General features: G+C 38.8%; 1 protein-coding gene across 1 annotated transcript; it reads left to right on the top strand.

Annotated features, from left to right (window-relative positions):
- The first annotated feature begins 515 nt into the window (after nucleotides 1-515).
- LOC104079085 (chromosome unknown open reading frame, human C12orf40) lies at nucleotides 516-13692 on the top strand. The gene is made up of 10 exons (XM_009580982.1): nucleotides 516-643; nucleotides 1153-1219; nucleotides 2983-3183; nucleotides 6268-6374; nucleotides 8967-9499; nucleotides 9740-9812; nucleotides 10496-10556; nucleotides 11122-11188; nucleotides 12443-12525; nucleotides 13069-13692. The coding sequence occupies exons 1-10, from the start codon at nucleotides 516-518 to the stop codon at nucleotides 13690-13692; spliced, it is 1944 nt and encodes a 647-aa protein (XP_009579277.1).
- The last annotated feature ends 262 nt before the right edge of the window (nucleotides 13693-13954 follow it).

Below are 13954 nucleotides of genomic sequence, written 5' to 3'. Positions count from 1 at the left end.
GCCCAGCTTGGTGTCATCCATCCATTAATTCCACCCTACATCCATTTCTTTTTCCCTTTGCCATTGAATGGGTCCATTTGTATTCCACTTTCTTTTTCATAACTTTTTGGGGGCATTTGGAATAGTCTGTCAGTTCTACCCAGAGCATTTTCTTAAAATCCATCATTAAGCTCTAAACATCTCTCCAGCTTGAGTCCTAACTCTTATCTTCTGTGACATATTCATAAACCAAATTGTGGAGAATTTGTTGTCCTATGCTCAGGAAGATTAGAAGGTGACTGAGGAGCGCAACAGAGCCTGTCTACACACAGCAGCTGACCATAAATAATTTCATACTATAATGCCATTTAGAATAGAGCTCTTGCATTGCTAGTAACAAAGAAAGCAAAAAATATGGCTTTAAATGGATTAAGAAACCTAAAACAACAGCTTTTGTACTCTAATCAAAATTCAGGAAGCTCAAAACTTTTTCCAAGCCTAACGGTGATATTCCAAATACTTCCATTGCAGAGAACATGAGGAAGCCGGTCCACATTGATATCACTGAAGATGTAAAAATACCTGTTAGGAGACACAACATAGAGCTTCCCACGTCACCACTACGTGTACAACATACATCAAACTTAGATGACAACCAGAACAGGTACTTATATAAAATAGGCAGTAGTTAAGCTATAATTAAGTTCTGGGAAAGGTATTTCATGATGGTCTTATATTTGGGGTATTAAGTAAACATAAATATACCATTCTAAGATGAAGAAGTTTCACAATCACTCCTGGCATTCCAGTGATACTCTTACTATTAGAGAGTAAATAAATGTATTCTAAATAAAAAACTGTACATGAAGCTGAGAGATTTGTAAAAAAATAATCTTTCTTTACTCATGTCAGGTACATACACTAAGTTTATCTCACAGAGCAGGCTATTTAAACAGCATTTTCCACTTACTTACACTGTTTTCCCATCCAACTTCAGACACCCTAAAGTGACTGACTCACACACTGGCTGCTCATAACTGCTTAAGAATCAGGCCTTTTTAAGATGTGTGGAAAAATATTCTTAAATTGTTTTGAAATTAATACTCAGAACGTTTTTAATCTTATAGATCTTATATCTTGTATTTCATAGGCTGCTTTTATTCATTTTACAAGGTTACAAAAGCAAGTATTGGACAGCAGAAGGCAGCATCTCTCAGAGAAAGTAAAATACCAGCATAATGTAAGTAAGTTTATTGTTCTCACTGATGTAAAGCTAAAAATGTGCAGCAAAGACTGTATTTTTAAGTGATTTTTCAAAGAGTCACCAAATCTCATGGATACAGAAACATGTGAAGTCTTCATATTTAAGGCTATACTGATATGTTATTTGCCAGTCATATTTTGTATTTGTTCCTGCTATTTCTTATGTATTTCTTGAAAGGCTCACATTGTTCTAGGCATTTTCCAAAATGCTTAAGAATATCTGTGCTCTAAGCTAGTCACAAAGGACAGAGATTATGGGAAAGAGACTGAGGCCAACAGCAGGCAAATTAAAAATAATATGCAGAAATGTGAAATGATTAAATGTGAGAAGCATAGACAGAAGTGAGTCTTTAAGAGGAACTTAAGTATAAGTTTCAGTGGATATAATTGGGAAGTTATTGAGGTTACAGCGAAAAACGTTCTCTAGATGGAATTTAGGCTTTTTTTAATGACCCATTCCACTGTTGTGTAAAAAACCAACCAAACAAAAAACCCAACCAAGTTAGTAAATGTTAGAAGGCACTTAGTTCAGGCTACTCAGACTTGCTTGATAACATAGCTCTACTGACTCCTGCTATTCATATCAGATAGGACCCTGAGGAAAAGACGGTTGCAAAAGATGCTTGCACAGTATTGTTCGTATGTTCTTGGCCCATTCATGTTGCCAAAGCACATTTTGCTAGAGTGAGAAAGACAGATGTTTTTCTAGTGTTAGAAGTTCCTTTCTTTTGAGTCAGGAAGAATTACTTAGTATGGGTGAAAAGTTTAGCTGTCTAATGTGTTTCAACCAAGATCACTACGAGCTGCCACTACTTTTTGGGTATCACATTAAGTCAGCCTTCCTTTATGACTCTTTTTCATCTGTTTCTTGAAGACAGAGGACATATTTTAGATTTAGTGTGGCCAGAAATAACGGATCAAAATGATAGCTAAGTTTCTCCTCAACCTCCACTTGTATGGATAGATTTACATCAGTTCATCAAAACACATGATAATGCAGTGTGCACACACAGAAAGCTAATTTAATTTATGGATCAAAAAATAAAGTCTAAGGCCTATATGTTGCAAATACTGGTTTTAAAATCTTCATAAGTTGAAGTATATCCAATTTAAGTAATTAAGATATATCCACTTTATTAAACAGAAAGAGGGGCTATAAAAGTCATAATTTTCAGCTTTCTGGAAACGTACAGTTTTGAGGTACAAAGATTTTGTGCAAGGCTTTTGCACTCCATTAGTAGTTTGTGCTGCTTTCACTGGATAAGTTGGACTACAGGCATTACTTCCATGTAGCTGTGGATACAGTGACATTTCATGAGTTTTGCCTTCAAATTTCTCCTTGTGTTCTGCTTGAGATAGCATTGTTGGTATCACAACATGCTGGAGTTCTCTCCTCAATGGAGTAAAATATTTTCCATTTTACTACTTAAGAACCAAGTCAGCAGATCATTTACTTACACATCTAAAGCTAAAAATGTATTTATACCCATCTCTCCTCAGAATAACATTTGTTTGCATGCTTCAACTTAAGTAGGTACTTATGTGTTTCCCTGAAATAAGCCCTTAATACCTTAGGTTTTTAATGAAAAAATCGTATCAGAATATGTGAAAAATTTCTCTTGTATATGGTAAATGTGCAGAGGTGTAAAAGATGAAGAAAGGTTTGATTACTTTGAATTTTATGCTTACATCAGAACAGTTTCAGAAAAATAAAATGTCTCTCTTCTATGTTTTGTCTAGTTATCACAAGTAACAGAATTAACGTATGCTGACTCTACTACGGAACATGAAGACAACATAGCAAGAGCTTTTAGTGCCTGTCCGTTGTCCTCTTCTGTTTTTTGGTCCTCTAACTGTACACAATTTTCAGAAGAAAATTTCAACACAAACCTAATGGGCAACACTTGGGAACAAACCTATGAAGAGAAGCTGCAAAACCAGGTTTGATTAATATTTTGTCATTTCCGCAGAATTATTTTAAACTTTCATTTATTTGGGGTGTAGAATTAGTGTAATGGTGAAGATAATTATGAATGATAAACATTTCTTGTAGGCTGGTGGCAATGAATATTCCATATATATAAATACATTTCTTACATTGTTATGAAATATGCTTAACTTGAGCTTTTGTTCACTGGGCTCTCAGTATCGCTGATATCCGCAGAAAGAGAGTTAGTCACAGACCGCTGGCTTTCTTTTGTTTCTGGCTTGTAAAGTTCGCTAAAGAAAGCTGAAATGTATTACAGTTATAAATACAGCTTTCTTAAATGTACAATTAGTATAACTGGGTAACATATGATCCCAGTTGATCACTGTGACCTAATTTTTAATCATGCAGTGTCTCAATGAGTAACACAGTTCTTACAGTATTCTCAATGCTCATAAAAGGATTGAGGAAAGCCTGCTGTTTAACTCAAGTTAAGTTTAAGAAATGATTTAAAGTTATTTGTTCTGGTGCATGTTACCGTTTTTTTTCTTTTTCTTAACTTTGGGATTCTTGGAAGAATCATCCTTAGAAAAGTAATAGCAAATATAAGGGGGCTCTCATAATATGTTTTATTTTTAGAAAATACATTATTTATTGAAAATAATAAAACAAATTCTACGTATATCACCAGTGGTATTTTAAAGTCTTGAGGTAAATGAGGAGGGAGTACTTCAGGGCTTCAGAAGTGGAGATGTTGGGTTGTTCAGGGAACGGGTAGGCAGAAACCCACAGGAAGCTGACCTGAAGGACAAAGGAGCCCAAGAAAGATGTTTTCAAAACACAAGGACGGTCCACCTCAATGTGCAAGAGAATGAGTAGGTCCTGGAGGCCAGTTTGGCAGAATCAGGGAACTCCTGACTGAGCTGAAATGCAAAAAGGAAGTGTGGAAGGAGGGTTGGGCCACCCAGAAAGAATACAGAAGCATCCCCTGAGCTTAGAGGGGTGGCCAGAGCTGAAACTCACAAGGGGTGAGAAGGGCAGCAAGGAGGACTTGTATAGGTATGTCATCAGCAAAAGGAAACAAAGGAAAATGCTGTCCACAGCTAAATAGAGTTGATGACCTAGCGACAAAGGACATGGAAAAGTCTGAGGCACTCAAGACCTACTTTGCTTCAGGCTTTTCTGCCAAGGTCTGCCCTCTGGCATATCTTCAAGCTCAGCAGAGAGTTTTGGGGGAGAGTGGTACAGAACAGTAGCGAAGGAACAAGTTAGGGAATCGTTAGTAACCTGGACATAAAGAAATACATGGGACTGGACAGGGTGCATCCAAGTATATTGAGGGAGTTGGATGACACCACTGCAGGGCAGATGCCTATCATCTTTGAAAGACTGTGGTGATCAGGAAAGCTTCTCAGTAACAAGAAATATAAATGTTATGCCCACCTACAAAAATGTAAGCATGATCTGGGGAAGTATCATCTCATCTCTGTCCCTGAAAGGATTATGGAACTAGACCTCCTGGAGGCAATTCCAAGGTACATGAAGAACAAGAAGGTGACTGGGAACAGCCAGCATAGATTTACTTTCAAGGCCATACTGTGCCTGATGAACCCGATTGCCTTCTGTGATGAAATGACTAGCTCTATGAATAAGGGAGAGTAGCAGATATTATTTACCTTGACTTTAGGAAGGCTTTTGACAAGGTTTCCCATAGGATTCTAGTAGCCAAAGTGGTGAGGTATGAACCAGCTGAGAGGACAATAAGATGGGTAAAAAACTGGTTGTTACCATCATGCTCAAAGTAGTTGTCTGTGGGCTGAAGTCTAATTGGCAACAGGTCAGTAACGGCAGGGATCCCCAGAGGTTAATACTAAGTCCAGTACATCTTCATTAGAGAGTTGGACAATGAGACAGAATGCACCCTCAGCACCTCAGCAGGTTCATACATGACACCAAATTGGCAGAGTGGTCATTACAGTAACTGGGCTGCTGCTTAGAGGGATCTTGACAAGCAGAAGGCCACCAGGAACTTCATAGAGTTTAACACAGAGAAATACAAAGCCCTGCACCCCGGGGGAAATAACCCCACACATCACTGCAGGTGGGGACTGATTGAGTAGGCAGCAATTTTGCAGAGAAGGACCTGAGGGTGCTGGTGGACAACAAGTTGTACACGAGTCAGCAGTGCACCCTTGTAGTAGCGAAGGCCAACTACATAGAGGGCTGTATTATAAAAAGCATACCCAGCATCAAAGGCAAGTAATTATTTCACTCTGAGCAGCATATGTGAGAACACATCTGAAATACTGTGTCCAGTTTTGGGACCCCCAGTACAAAAGAGAGATCAACAAGACCAATGAAGGGCCACAAAAATTGCTAGGGGATGGGGGCACATCATGAATGTGGAGAGACTGAGCAAAGAGGGCTTTCATAGCCCTGGGAAAGAGAAGGCTATGGGGGTGTGGGGTGAAATAACTGCTGTCTTCCACAGTCTAAACAGAGTTACAGATAGGACAGAGCCAGAGGTACACAGTGAAATGGCAAGAAGTAAAAGTTTCAACAACGGAAATTCTGTTTGTATAGGGAAAAAATATTGTCACAAAAGTAGCTAAGCACCAGAAGAGGCCATCCAAACAGGTTGTGGAATCTCAGTCCTGAACAATCCTGAACAATCTGGCCTAACCGTGAAGCTGGCCCTGCTTTGAACAAGTTGGACTAGATACTTTTTGAGGTCAAACCTTCCAGACAACAGCTTTCTATGATCATGTGATCTTCAGTGGAACTTCAGCTTGGTACAGTCTATCAAGCTTGTTATAGTCTATCAAGCTTGTTCCAGTCTATCAAGCTTGTTCATACTATGAGAGGAAGGGGTGCTAAAAGGACATTTTGCATATTAACAGTGATACACAAATATGGAAACGTATGAGTTGTACAGAACTCAGTTGGGCTGTAAGGAAGTTTTGGCTTCTACCGTAAAGACAAAAAGAAGTGAAAATAGTGGGAAAACATGTATGTTGTTTGCAAACCCAACTTTAAAGTTTTAAACACTGTAACTATTATATATATTCAGGGTTTGACAGTGTCTACTGTTTTCTCAGCCAGGAAATAGTTCTGATCAAGACCCTTGGATTACAAAACCTCCGAGCCCGTGTATTTTCAGGAAGTCCGATGCAGTTCCTCAGGAACTGTTTAAGCCATTGCATAGGTAGGCAGTGATTTTACATTAAAAAGAGAAATAACAGTCAAATTTAAGTAAGAAAAATACTAAGATAATCTGAAACTTATTGCTACTTGATTTTTCTTTCATTTTTGGTGCTTTTCAAATAGAAATTGAAAATAAATGGAAGACTGAACATACCGAGCTATTTAAATTTGCTGAAAGGCAGCAAGATGTGAATTTTAGGTAGGCACTTGGAACCATGATCTGTTTTTTGCAGCATCACACACATGATGGTGTTACTGAATTCACCCCAAGTGAGAAGCACAGATTTACTAAGAGGCCACAGGGAGGGTAGCTGCCCCGGTTCTCATTAGTTCTGGTCACTGTTGCAAGTGCTTTTCTGATGACCTTGGTGCTGTAGCAATTGAGCAACTTCTCCACCTACATTGTTTGGGATTCCAGGAACAAAGCATTTTTTCCCTTTTCTTTCATATGTGATCCTGCTATAGCAGGTTTTTTTTAGAATTGGTTCAATAATGCTTTTATAAGAATACACACTTTTTTTAAAAGAATGGGTAGAAACCTGGAATATATTTCTTTTTGTATGTGCTGATTAAAAATCTTTTTGATCACAGAGTGTTTAGGACCAGACTCATTTATACTGAACATTTTATTTCAGTTTCTTTCCAGAGGCTCTTGCCTTGGACCTAGGGGTCTTAAGGGCTAATCTTTCTTTACTCTTTTTATTCTGTAAGTCTGCTGCGTGGTTGAAAGTTCCTATCAGTCTCTAGCTTTGGCTGGGTAGAGCCGTAAAAAGGCCATATATTATTTTGCTGTTCCTGAAGTACCTACAGCCTGTTTGCTTGTGAGTCAAGTGACTGATAAGCTCGCTGACCACATGATAACTAGATGAACACATCAGCTTCCAGTCCTAGCCACCTTAACTTTCTCTTTCTCTCTTCTCCTAGCTTCTCCTGGCTTTCTCCAGCAAAACCTAAAATGAGGATAACATTCACCTTGCTGTATATCTTGGTGAATTCCTGATGAATATCTTCACATTAAAGCCCTGCCTAACCTTATCTTGCCTACATCTCCCCTTTCATTTCTCCGCAGGCCCTCAGGCCTGCACTCTGCTTATGGCACATCCCTTAGTCCTCTGCCCATTCATGGCTCACTAACAACATCTCCTTTCCAACTGTTCTTCAAATTCATTTCTTTGTATCGTCCTTGTTTTGTTTTCATCCGTTATAGCCATAAATTCTTATACCACAAGAGCTGGCAGTTCTCCTGGGAAGGGAGTTTCTTTCACTGTATGTGAAAAGTAGAGTATAAACTTACACAATCGTTTAATGTAATTGTAATTGTAACATATTGATGATGTAATCAATGTGCATATATCTGAGAGCTGTGGCATCTCAAGATCATTAAATATTAACTAAAAATTTTAGATGTCTTATAAAAATAGCAGGTATCTTTCACTCTGAATAGTGCTTAGCTATTTCCTCATCTACTATTAACATTTACTTAACATTACAAAATGTTCAGCTGGAGTGAAGAAGGAGCCTCTGAATTACTTCACAAAATGTTTTTACCTTCCTCATGTAGATCTATCCAAGTTTCGCCAGAAACAAACTCTAGTGTGTTTATCCTTTTAAAACTGTTCTGGGGGGTTTCTGTAAGTAGAGGATACTACTTTCTCATTTAGGATCTTTATCCAGTTTCGAGTATTTGCTGATCAAAACATTACAGAATTTTTCTCCAGTAAGAGTTTTCTGTACTACGTTTCAGTTTTCAAGTTCCACTGATAGCATTGCTCAAAATTTGTTAAAGAAAGGGCATTTTTTGAATGACCTTCTTTACCAATTCTTTGTGCTTCAGAAGCCTCTCAACTTTTTGCTCAGATTTTCTGAAAGGTCAGTCAACAGATCAAGCCTAGAAAAAAAGCAGTGAAAATGTTAGATCAAAAGCCAAGTAAGTGAAAGTATGATAGCTTTCATGCTAATGATGCTAGCATGGGAGCATCTTCAAAACCACTACTATGAAAAGTGGGGTAGGGAAGTATGGGCAAAACAAAATGTCTGACTGGCCCCCTGACAGTGGAACGAAAAATTCTGTGCTGAGTTAAGATTACTGACCTCAAATACAAATGGAAGTCACTTGCTAAAGAGACCAAGACTTAAGCAGCGCACACAGAGCTTATTATGGGCTTTCAGTACAGGAGAGAACTGTAGTCTTGAAGAACAAACAACTTTTATGAACAGAAGAAGCTGTCGTCTTCTTTTTCTTTTTCTTCCCCCCCCCCCAGTGGACTTCTTTGGTCAGCTGATGGAGCAGCAGTGACATACTGTGGCTGATTTTATAAATCACAGTTCGCTACTCAGGAGGATGTCTTGGTATGTTTAGAGACATCATGAAACAGAAACCCTTTTAAATCAACCTTAGTATAAAGTGGAAATAGGACACTTTTTCAGTTGAAAGAATGTATATTTGGGACAAAAGGAAGTGTGATGAGTAAAGTCTTTCAAATTTTTATCACCAAGTTACCATAATTTGTTGTGTTAGCAGTTAGTATTTTGCTTATGTACGTACTGAGCAAACTGTTTTTTCTTTTCTACCCTTCCTCCACCCCACCCCCAGGATAGACTATATGAATTCTGCCAGGAAAAATCCAGTGATAATGACCAGTAATGAATCAGAAAACAGTGAAGGAATAAAAGAACCGTTGTTTGATGTTGTGAAAGAAACTGCAGAATTGAAAGGTCCCCAAGACGGAAGTGATTGTTCCTTTCTAGCACTGTTCGAAGATGAGAGCGAACCAATCCATAATAATCCTTCCACAAAGCATTTTAATCCTTTTGTTAACCAAAGCAGTACTGCCATTTTTTTCATTGATCCTGATGATGGAAATCAAATGACCAACAGAAATTATCCTTATCATACTAGAGAGGCTTATCCTGCAATCAATGCAAAAAAAAGTTCTGTAGACAGACAACTTGAAGGCATTTTCACAGCTCCAGAACAGGTTTTACTTAACAGTAACAATGCCACAAGTGCAAGCTACAAGAAAACCAGTGGACTTCATAAAGCCCACCTGCAGGACTGTCATGAGGGACAGCACTACTTCATAACCTCTGAAAACAAAGAAAAACCTGCAAACCTTGAAAAAAGTGGTGAGTGTCAATATTTTAAGGACATATATTCTATTTTTTATTCTCCTTTTAAAGACATATGTTTTTATAACCAGAGATGTATCTGCCCTGACCGAAAACATGTAATGAATCTTTAGAATGCAGTAATTTAATTTTAAATCCAATTATTTAAATTATTTTTAAAAATTGACAGAAGCATTTGTTTTCAAATTGCATTTATGCTATTGCATTTTAAAATCAAGATTTACTTTTTTATTTTAGAGACATTTGCTTATCCCCATGATCAGCGGCTTAACTTAAAGGAGAATGTACAGAACTATTCAAGAAAAAAAAGGTGAGTGCCATAGAAATTATCAATCTATGAACTAGTGATAACTGCAGAGACCTTGCTGAACTGGATAAATCCTGCTAAGAGGACATGAAGGCAAAATTCTAAATAGTATTACTGAGGACCAAGTTTTCCCAGTGAAAATAGTAGTGAATAATGTGCATAAACTTACACGCATGTAAGCCCTTTGTACCATCGTTCATGTGCTTATAAGTATAGCGAAAGACTGCTTCATGGGACAATTTTGAGTCCCTGACGTTAAGCTGTTGCTCTGATTTGCCCTCTAAAAGACCGTGTCTCCTTCCACTGACTTCAGAGGAAGTCAGTGTCTTTCCTGGGCTAAAGTCAGCATATGTGAGTGCCCCATGTTTTAAAAAAGACAATTTTATCAAAGACTCTGATCAATAACACCTTCCGTTTTACAAAGCAACACTATCTTCTGTCATCTCTCATATTACATTTTGCATTTCAACAGAAGAGAAGTTTGTGAAAAACAGATTCTTGGTGTTAAATCTCAGGTTCAGAAATAAGTTCAATGTTCTCAATAGTGGGAAGCATTTCGTGGTTACTGAAGACAAAATAAAAATTGAAGACAGAAAAGTCACCAGTAATGATTTTAATTCAGAAAGAAAATAAAAGTACAGGAGGGGAAACCACTTACCAGAGAACTCTATGTTTGAATCCCTCAGTGACGATGAGTCTGTGAAAGAGTCAGCCTGGAGACAGAACCAGCTCTTTGGATTTGAAGAGGTAACTTTTTAAAGAGACATATTTTTTTGTCAAACCTACTGTTTGCACCATTCATTTGAGGTGGAAAAGGAATGTCCACAAGTTAGAAACTGAATTTAGCTTCTCTGAATTAACTTCCGTGGAAGCTTCTTTTCCTTCATGGTTTCTATAGGGCCACCAGAAAGAACAGCTTCTAGTTAAGTAGTTCAGATAGATAGCCCTTTCAGGTCCATGATTTACATGGTTTGATTCACACCTAAGCTGTTGCCTGAAATACTTTGCGTAAATTACCCATTAACCCTTAGGATCAGATTCTGCAGGCAGTGCCCAGACATTATATGCAGGACACTTCAGCATTATAAAGGAACTTTATGCCAATATACATATAAAGAATCTTGTAGATATTTTGCCCACAGAAGTCACCCAGGTCCATACAGAATTGGTCAGGGGTTTGGTACCTCTTGAAATAATTTGTGGTGCAGTGCAGTGACTCCTTTATGTAATACAGAAACTGAATGTTCCTCACTTAACCTGAGGTGCTGATCCAGCTGAACCCTCACTATTAACATTTACTTATTTTTAAAAGTTCACAACAGCACAAGAGAAAGAGTATAAGTTTGGAGTGAGTTCAAATCTTCACGAGATGGAGAAGGGTTAGTACCATTTATACATTATTAATTCCAAAATCAGATTTTTCTCTACATGTGAAACTGAAACAGTTACTTTTAAAGCCAGGGAGAAGTGTTTTGATCTTTTTAGGATGTTACAATTGATGAGGGCTTGTATTTTTGATTCACGCAGCACTGTATAAAGAAGACTAGCGTTACCAGGTAACTAAGAATTATCTGTATTTGCTTTTCCTTGAAGAGATAAATTCAGGTTAACTTCTCTCTGGTGAGTATTACACACATGTTTTTCATTGTCCCATTTCTTCCAAGGTTGTCCCCTAAACTGAAAAGCCATCTCTGAAAGTAGGGGTAACTGCTAAAAAAAAAAAAAAAATCTATGAGAGAGGTCAAGAGTATTAATCTGAACACCACAACTCAAGTTTACCTACATCACCACACAGTAAAATGCCAAGTAAATGCCAGTCATTTTCTTTCTTTCTATTCCTGCAGACCTCTGTTGGTTGGAAAAAATCCTGGACATGTTTTTTCTATTAATTAATATCTTCATTAGATGTTTGACATGTGCCATTTTACTGGTCTAGTCTTCACTAGTCTTTATTCTTTTCCCCTAGACTATATGCTGTTGTTCCACATGTGCACAGAGTGAGAGGAGTCAGCAGGGTGATCCCACATCCTTTTTGCTCCCTCAGTAGCTGTAGGGGTCAGCTGTGCTGGCTGCATTTCAGAGCAGAAGATCTCCCAAGGGTCTCCAAGACGAAAATATGACCATAAGCCCATGTAACTTGTATGGCAACCAATGTGTGCAGGGAGTTTGCTGCGTTCTCTCCCTGCCCTTGCTTTGCAGAGTCCTTCCTCCTTTTCATAGAATCATAGAATGGTTTGGGTTGGAAGGGACCTTTAAAGGTCATCTAGTCCACGCCCCCTGCAATGAGCAGGGACATCTTTAACTAGAGCAGGTTGCTCAGAGTCCTGTTCAGCCTGACCTTGCTTTTGGGTAGCACAGTTCTGCTGCCGGTGCAGGCTGCTGATTAACGGCATAGCTGAAGCTTTAGGGAAGCTTCAGCTTCATGCTTTGTGTTAAGACATGTTGTCCTGAGAGGAGAAGAATCAACTATTGCCAAGACCTAGATTGACCTTGCTAACACTTTATTCATTAAACAGTATCTTAAAACTGCATCAGATGTAGGAATGTTTAATTCTACATGCTGTACTTGAGCATTGGATGATTGGAGAATTTTTGGTGAGTAACCTTTCTTTCCTTTTAATCTCATTTTTCAGATGTGGAGTCGTCACTCAGCAGCCAGTCTCCCAGTTACTCTCCAAGGCAGACAGAGAGCTGTTTCAGCTCTAGTCCTGACACGGTAAGTACTGCCCCTTTATGGGTTTGCAGGGGTTCATTTGAATGATATCTGTATGCCTGAGTGCATCTAAGGGTGGATGTAGCTGGAATCTTATTTATGGTTTTGTTTTGTACAAGGCAACTTCATGTGTGAGGAAGACAAGAAATTATTAGCTGTAAATTTTCCTAAGTAGTTTAACAGACATGCGGTCTGGTCTCTTGATAGTATCAGGCCTTGTGGAATTACAGTAACATGACTGTGGGAAGATGCTAAGCAAGCTTCTGCTCTCTTCCCTGATGTATAGCTGCCTTACATTACATGCCTGTAAGGCAGGAATATTTGACACACTGTGTTTTCAGCCATTCTTGAACACAAAAATGCCACACAAATTCTGTGTGAGAGTGAAGGTCCGCCTTACCCACCTTCTCTTCAACAAAGGCCAGGAGTACACGCCTGGAGAAAGACTGAAAAAAATCCCCAAACAACTAAAACCATTTTCATTAACTTAGTCCTTAGTTATTGAACTATTTAAACAGTTACATTCACACAATTCTGTTCAAACAGGCTGAAGAGGAAGACACAGCCAAAAAGAAGGAATATCTGAATGAACGGTCTTTGAAGATAGATGATGCCAACCTGATCTCAGCCTCAGCAAGTACAGAGCCCCCCAAGACCTCTTGCACCAGAACTGTGCCTCTCCCGCCCAGCAGTATTTTGGCTAGAGAAGCAGCAAACCATCTTCAGGAGAAAGACTCTATTTTTTGTGCCACAGAGAAGGAAAATAAAAACCACGCTGCGCCACCTGAGGGCAGCTCATTACACCAAGCCCTTAAGAGAGAGCATGTCACTCGCAGTGTCAGGTGTGATGTTTGGTCGCAGACTGAGAGCTCTGTTACAGAAGTAGAGAAAGTGGATGTTGCCACCCAGTGTGGCACCACGCAGGTGTGCAGCTGTGGGAGCTCCCTTCCTTCTGCCCGCAGCCCGGGGGGAATCCCTCCTCCCAGCACCGCAGGCACCGCTGGAGGGCACAAAATGCCAGCACATGAGGCGCTGCAGCCTGCAGGCACAAGCAGCACAGCAGAAATAGCGGCGTTTTCTTCTGAAACCGAATATCTGAGTTTGGCTGGCAGAAGGACTCTGGAGGTACTAAACTATATTGATATAATGAAAGAGAGAGATAAGCAGTGACCAACTAGAATGGCACGTAAGGAATACAGAAGTTTCCTGTTCTCACTGTGTTTCATTTAATTGGCATATTTTGATTTTTCTAGCCTGGTTAGACAAAATATTTTTTTGCTGTTTGTTTGCTTTAAATTATTATTAACTATGGATCTCTGTCTACCTACTGCTATCTCTAACTATGGATTTCTATAGACCTCCAACTATTAACATAGTATTTTACAATAGCTTAGTAAATATAAACCTTAGGAATTACATTTGCTTTCCCACC

The sequence above is a fragment of the Fulmarus glacialis genome, unplaced genomic scaffold (genome assembly GCF_000690835.1).
Source record: "Fulmarus glacialis isolate BGI_N327 unplaced genomic scaffold, ASM69083v1 scaffold5477, whole genome shotgun sequence".
NCBI classification, from domain to species: domain Eukaryota; kingdom Metazoa; phylum Chordata; class Aves; order Procellariiformes; family Procellariidae; genus Fulmarus; species Fulmarus glacialis.
This window is presented reverse-complemented; position numbering and strand designations above follow the sequence as displayed.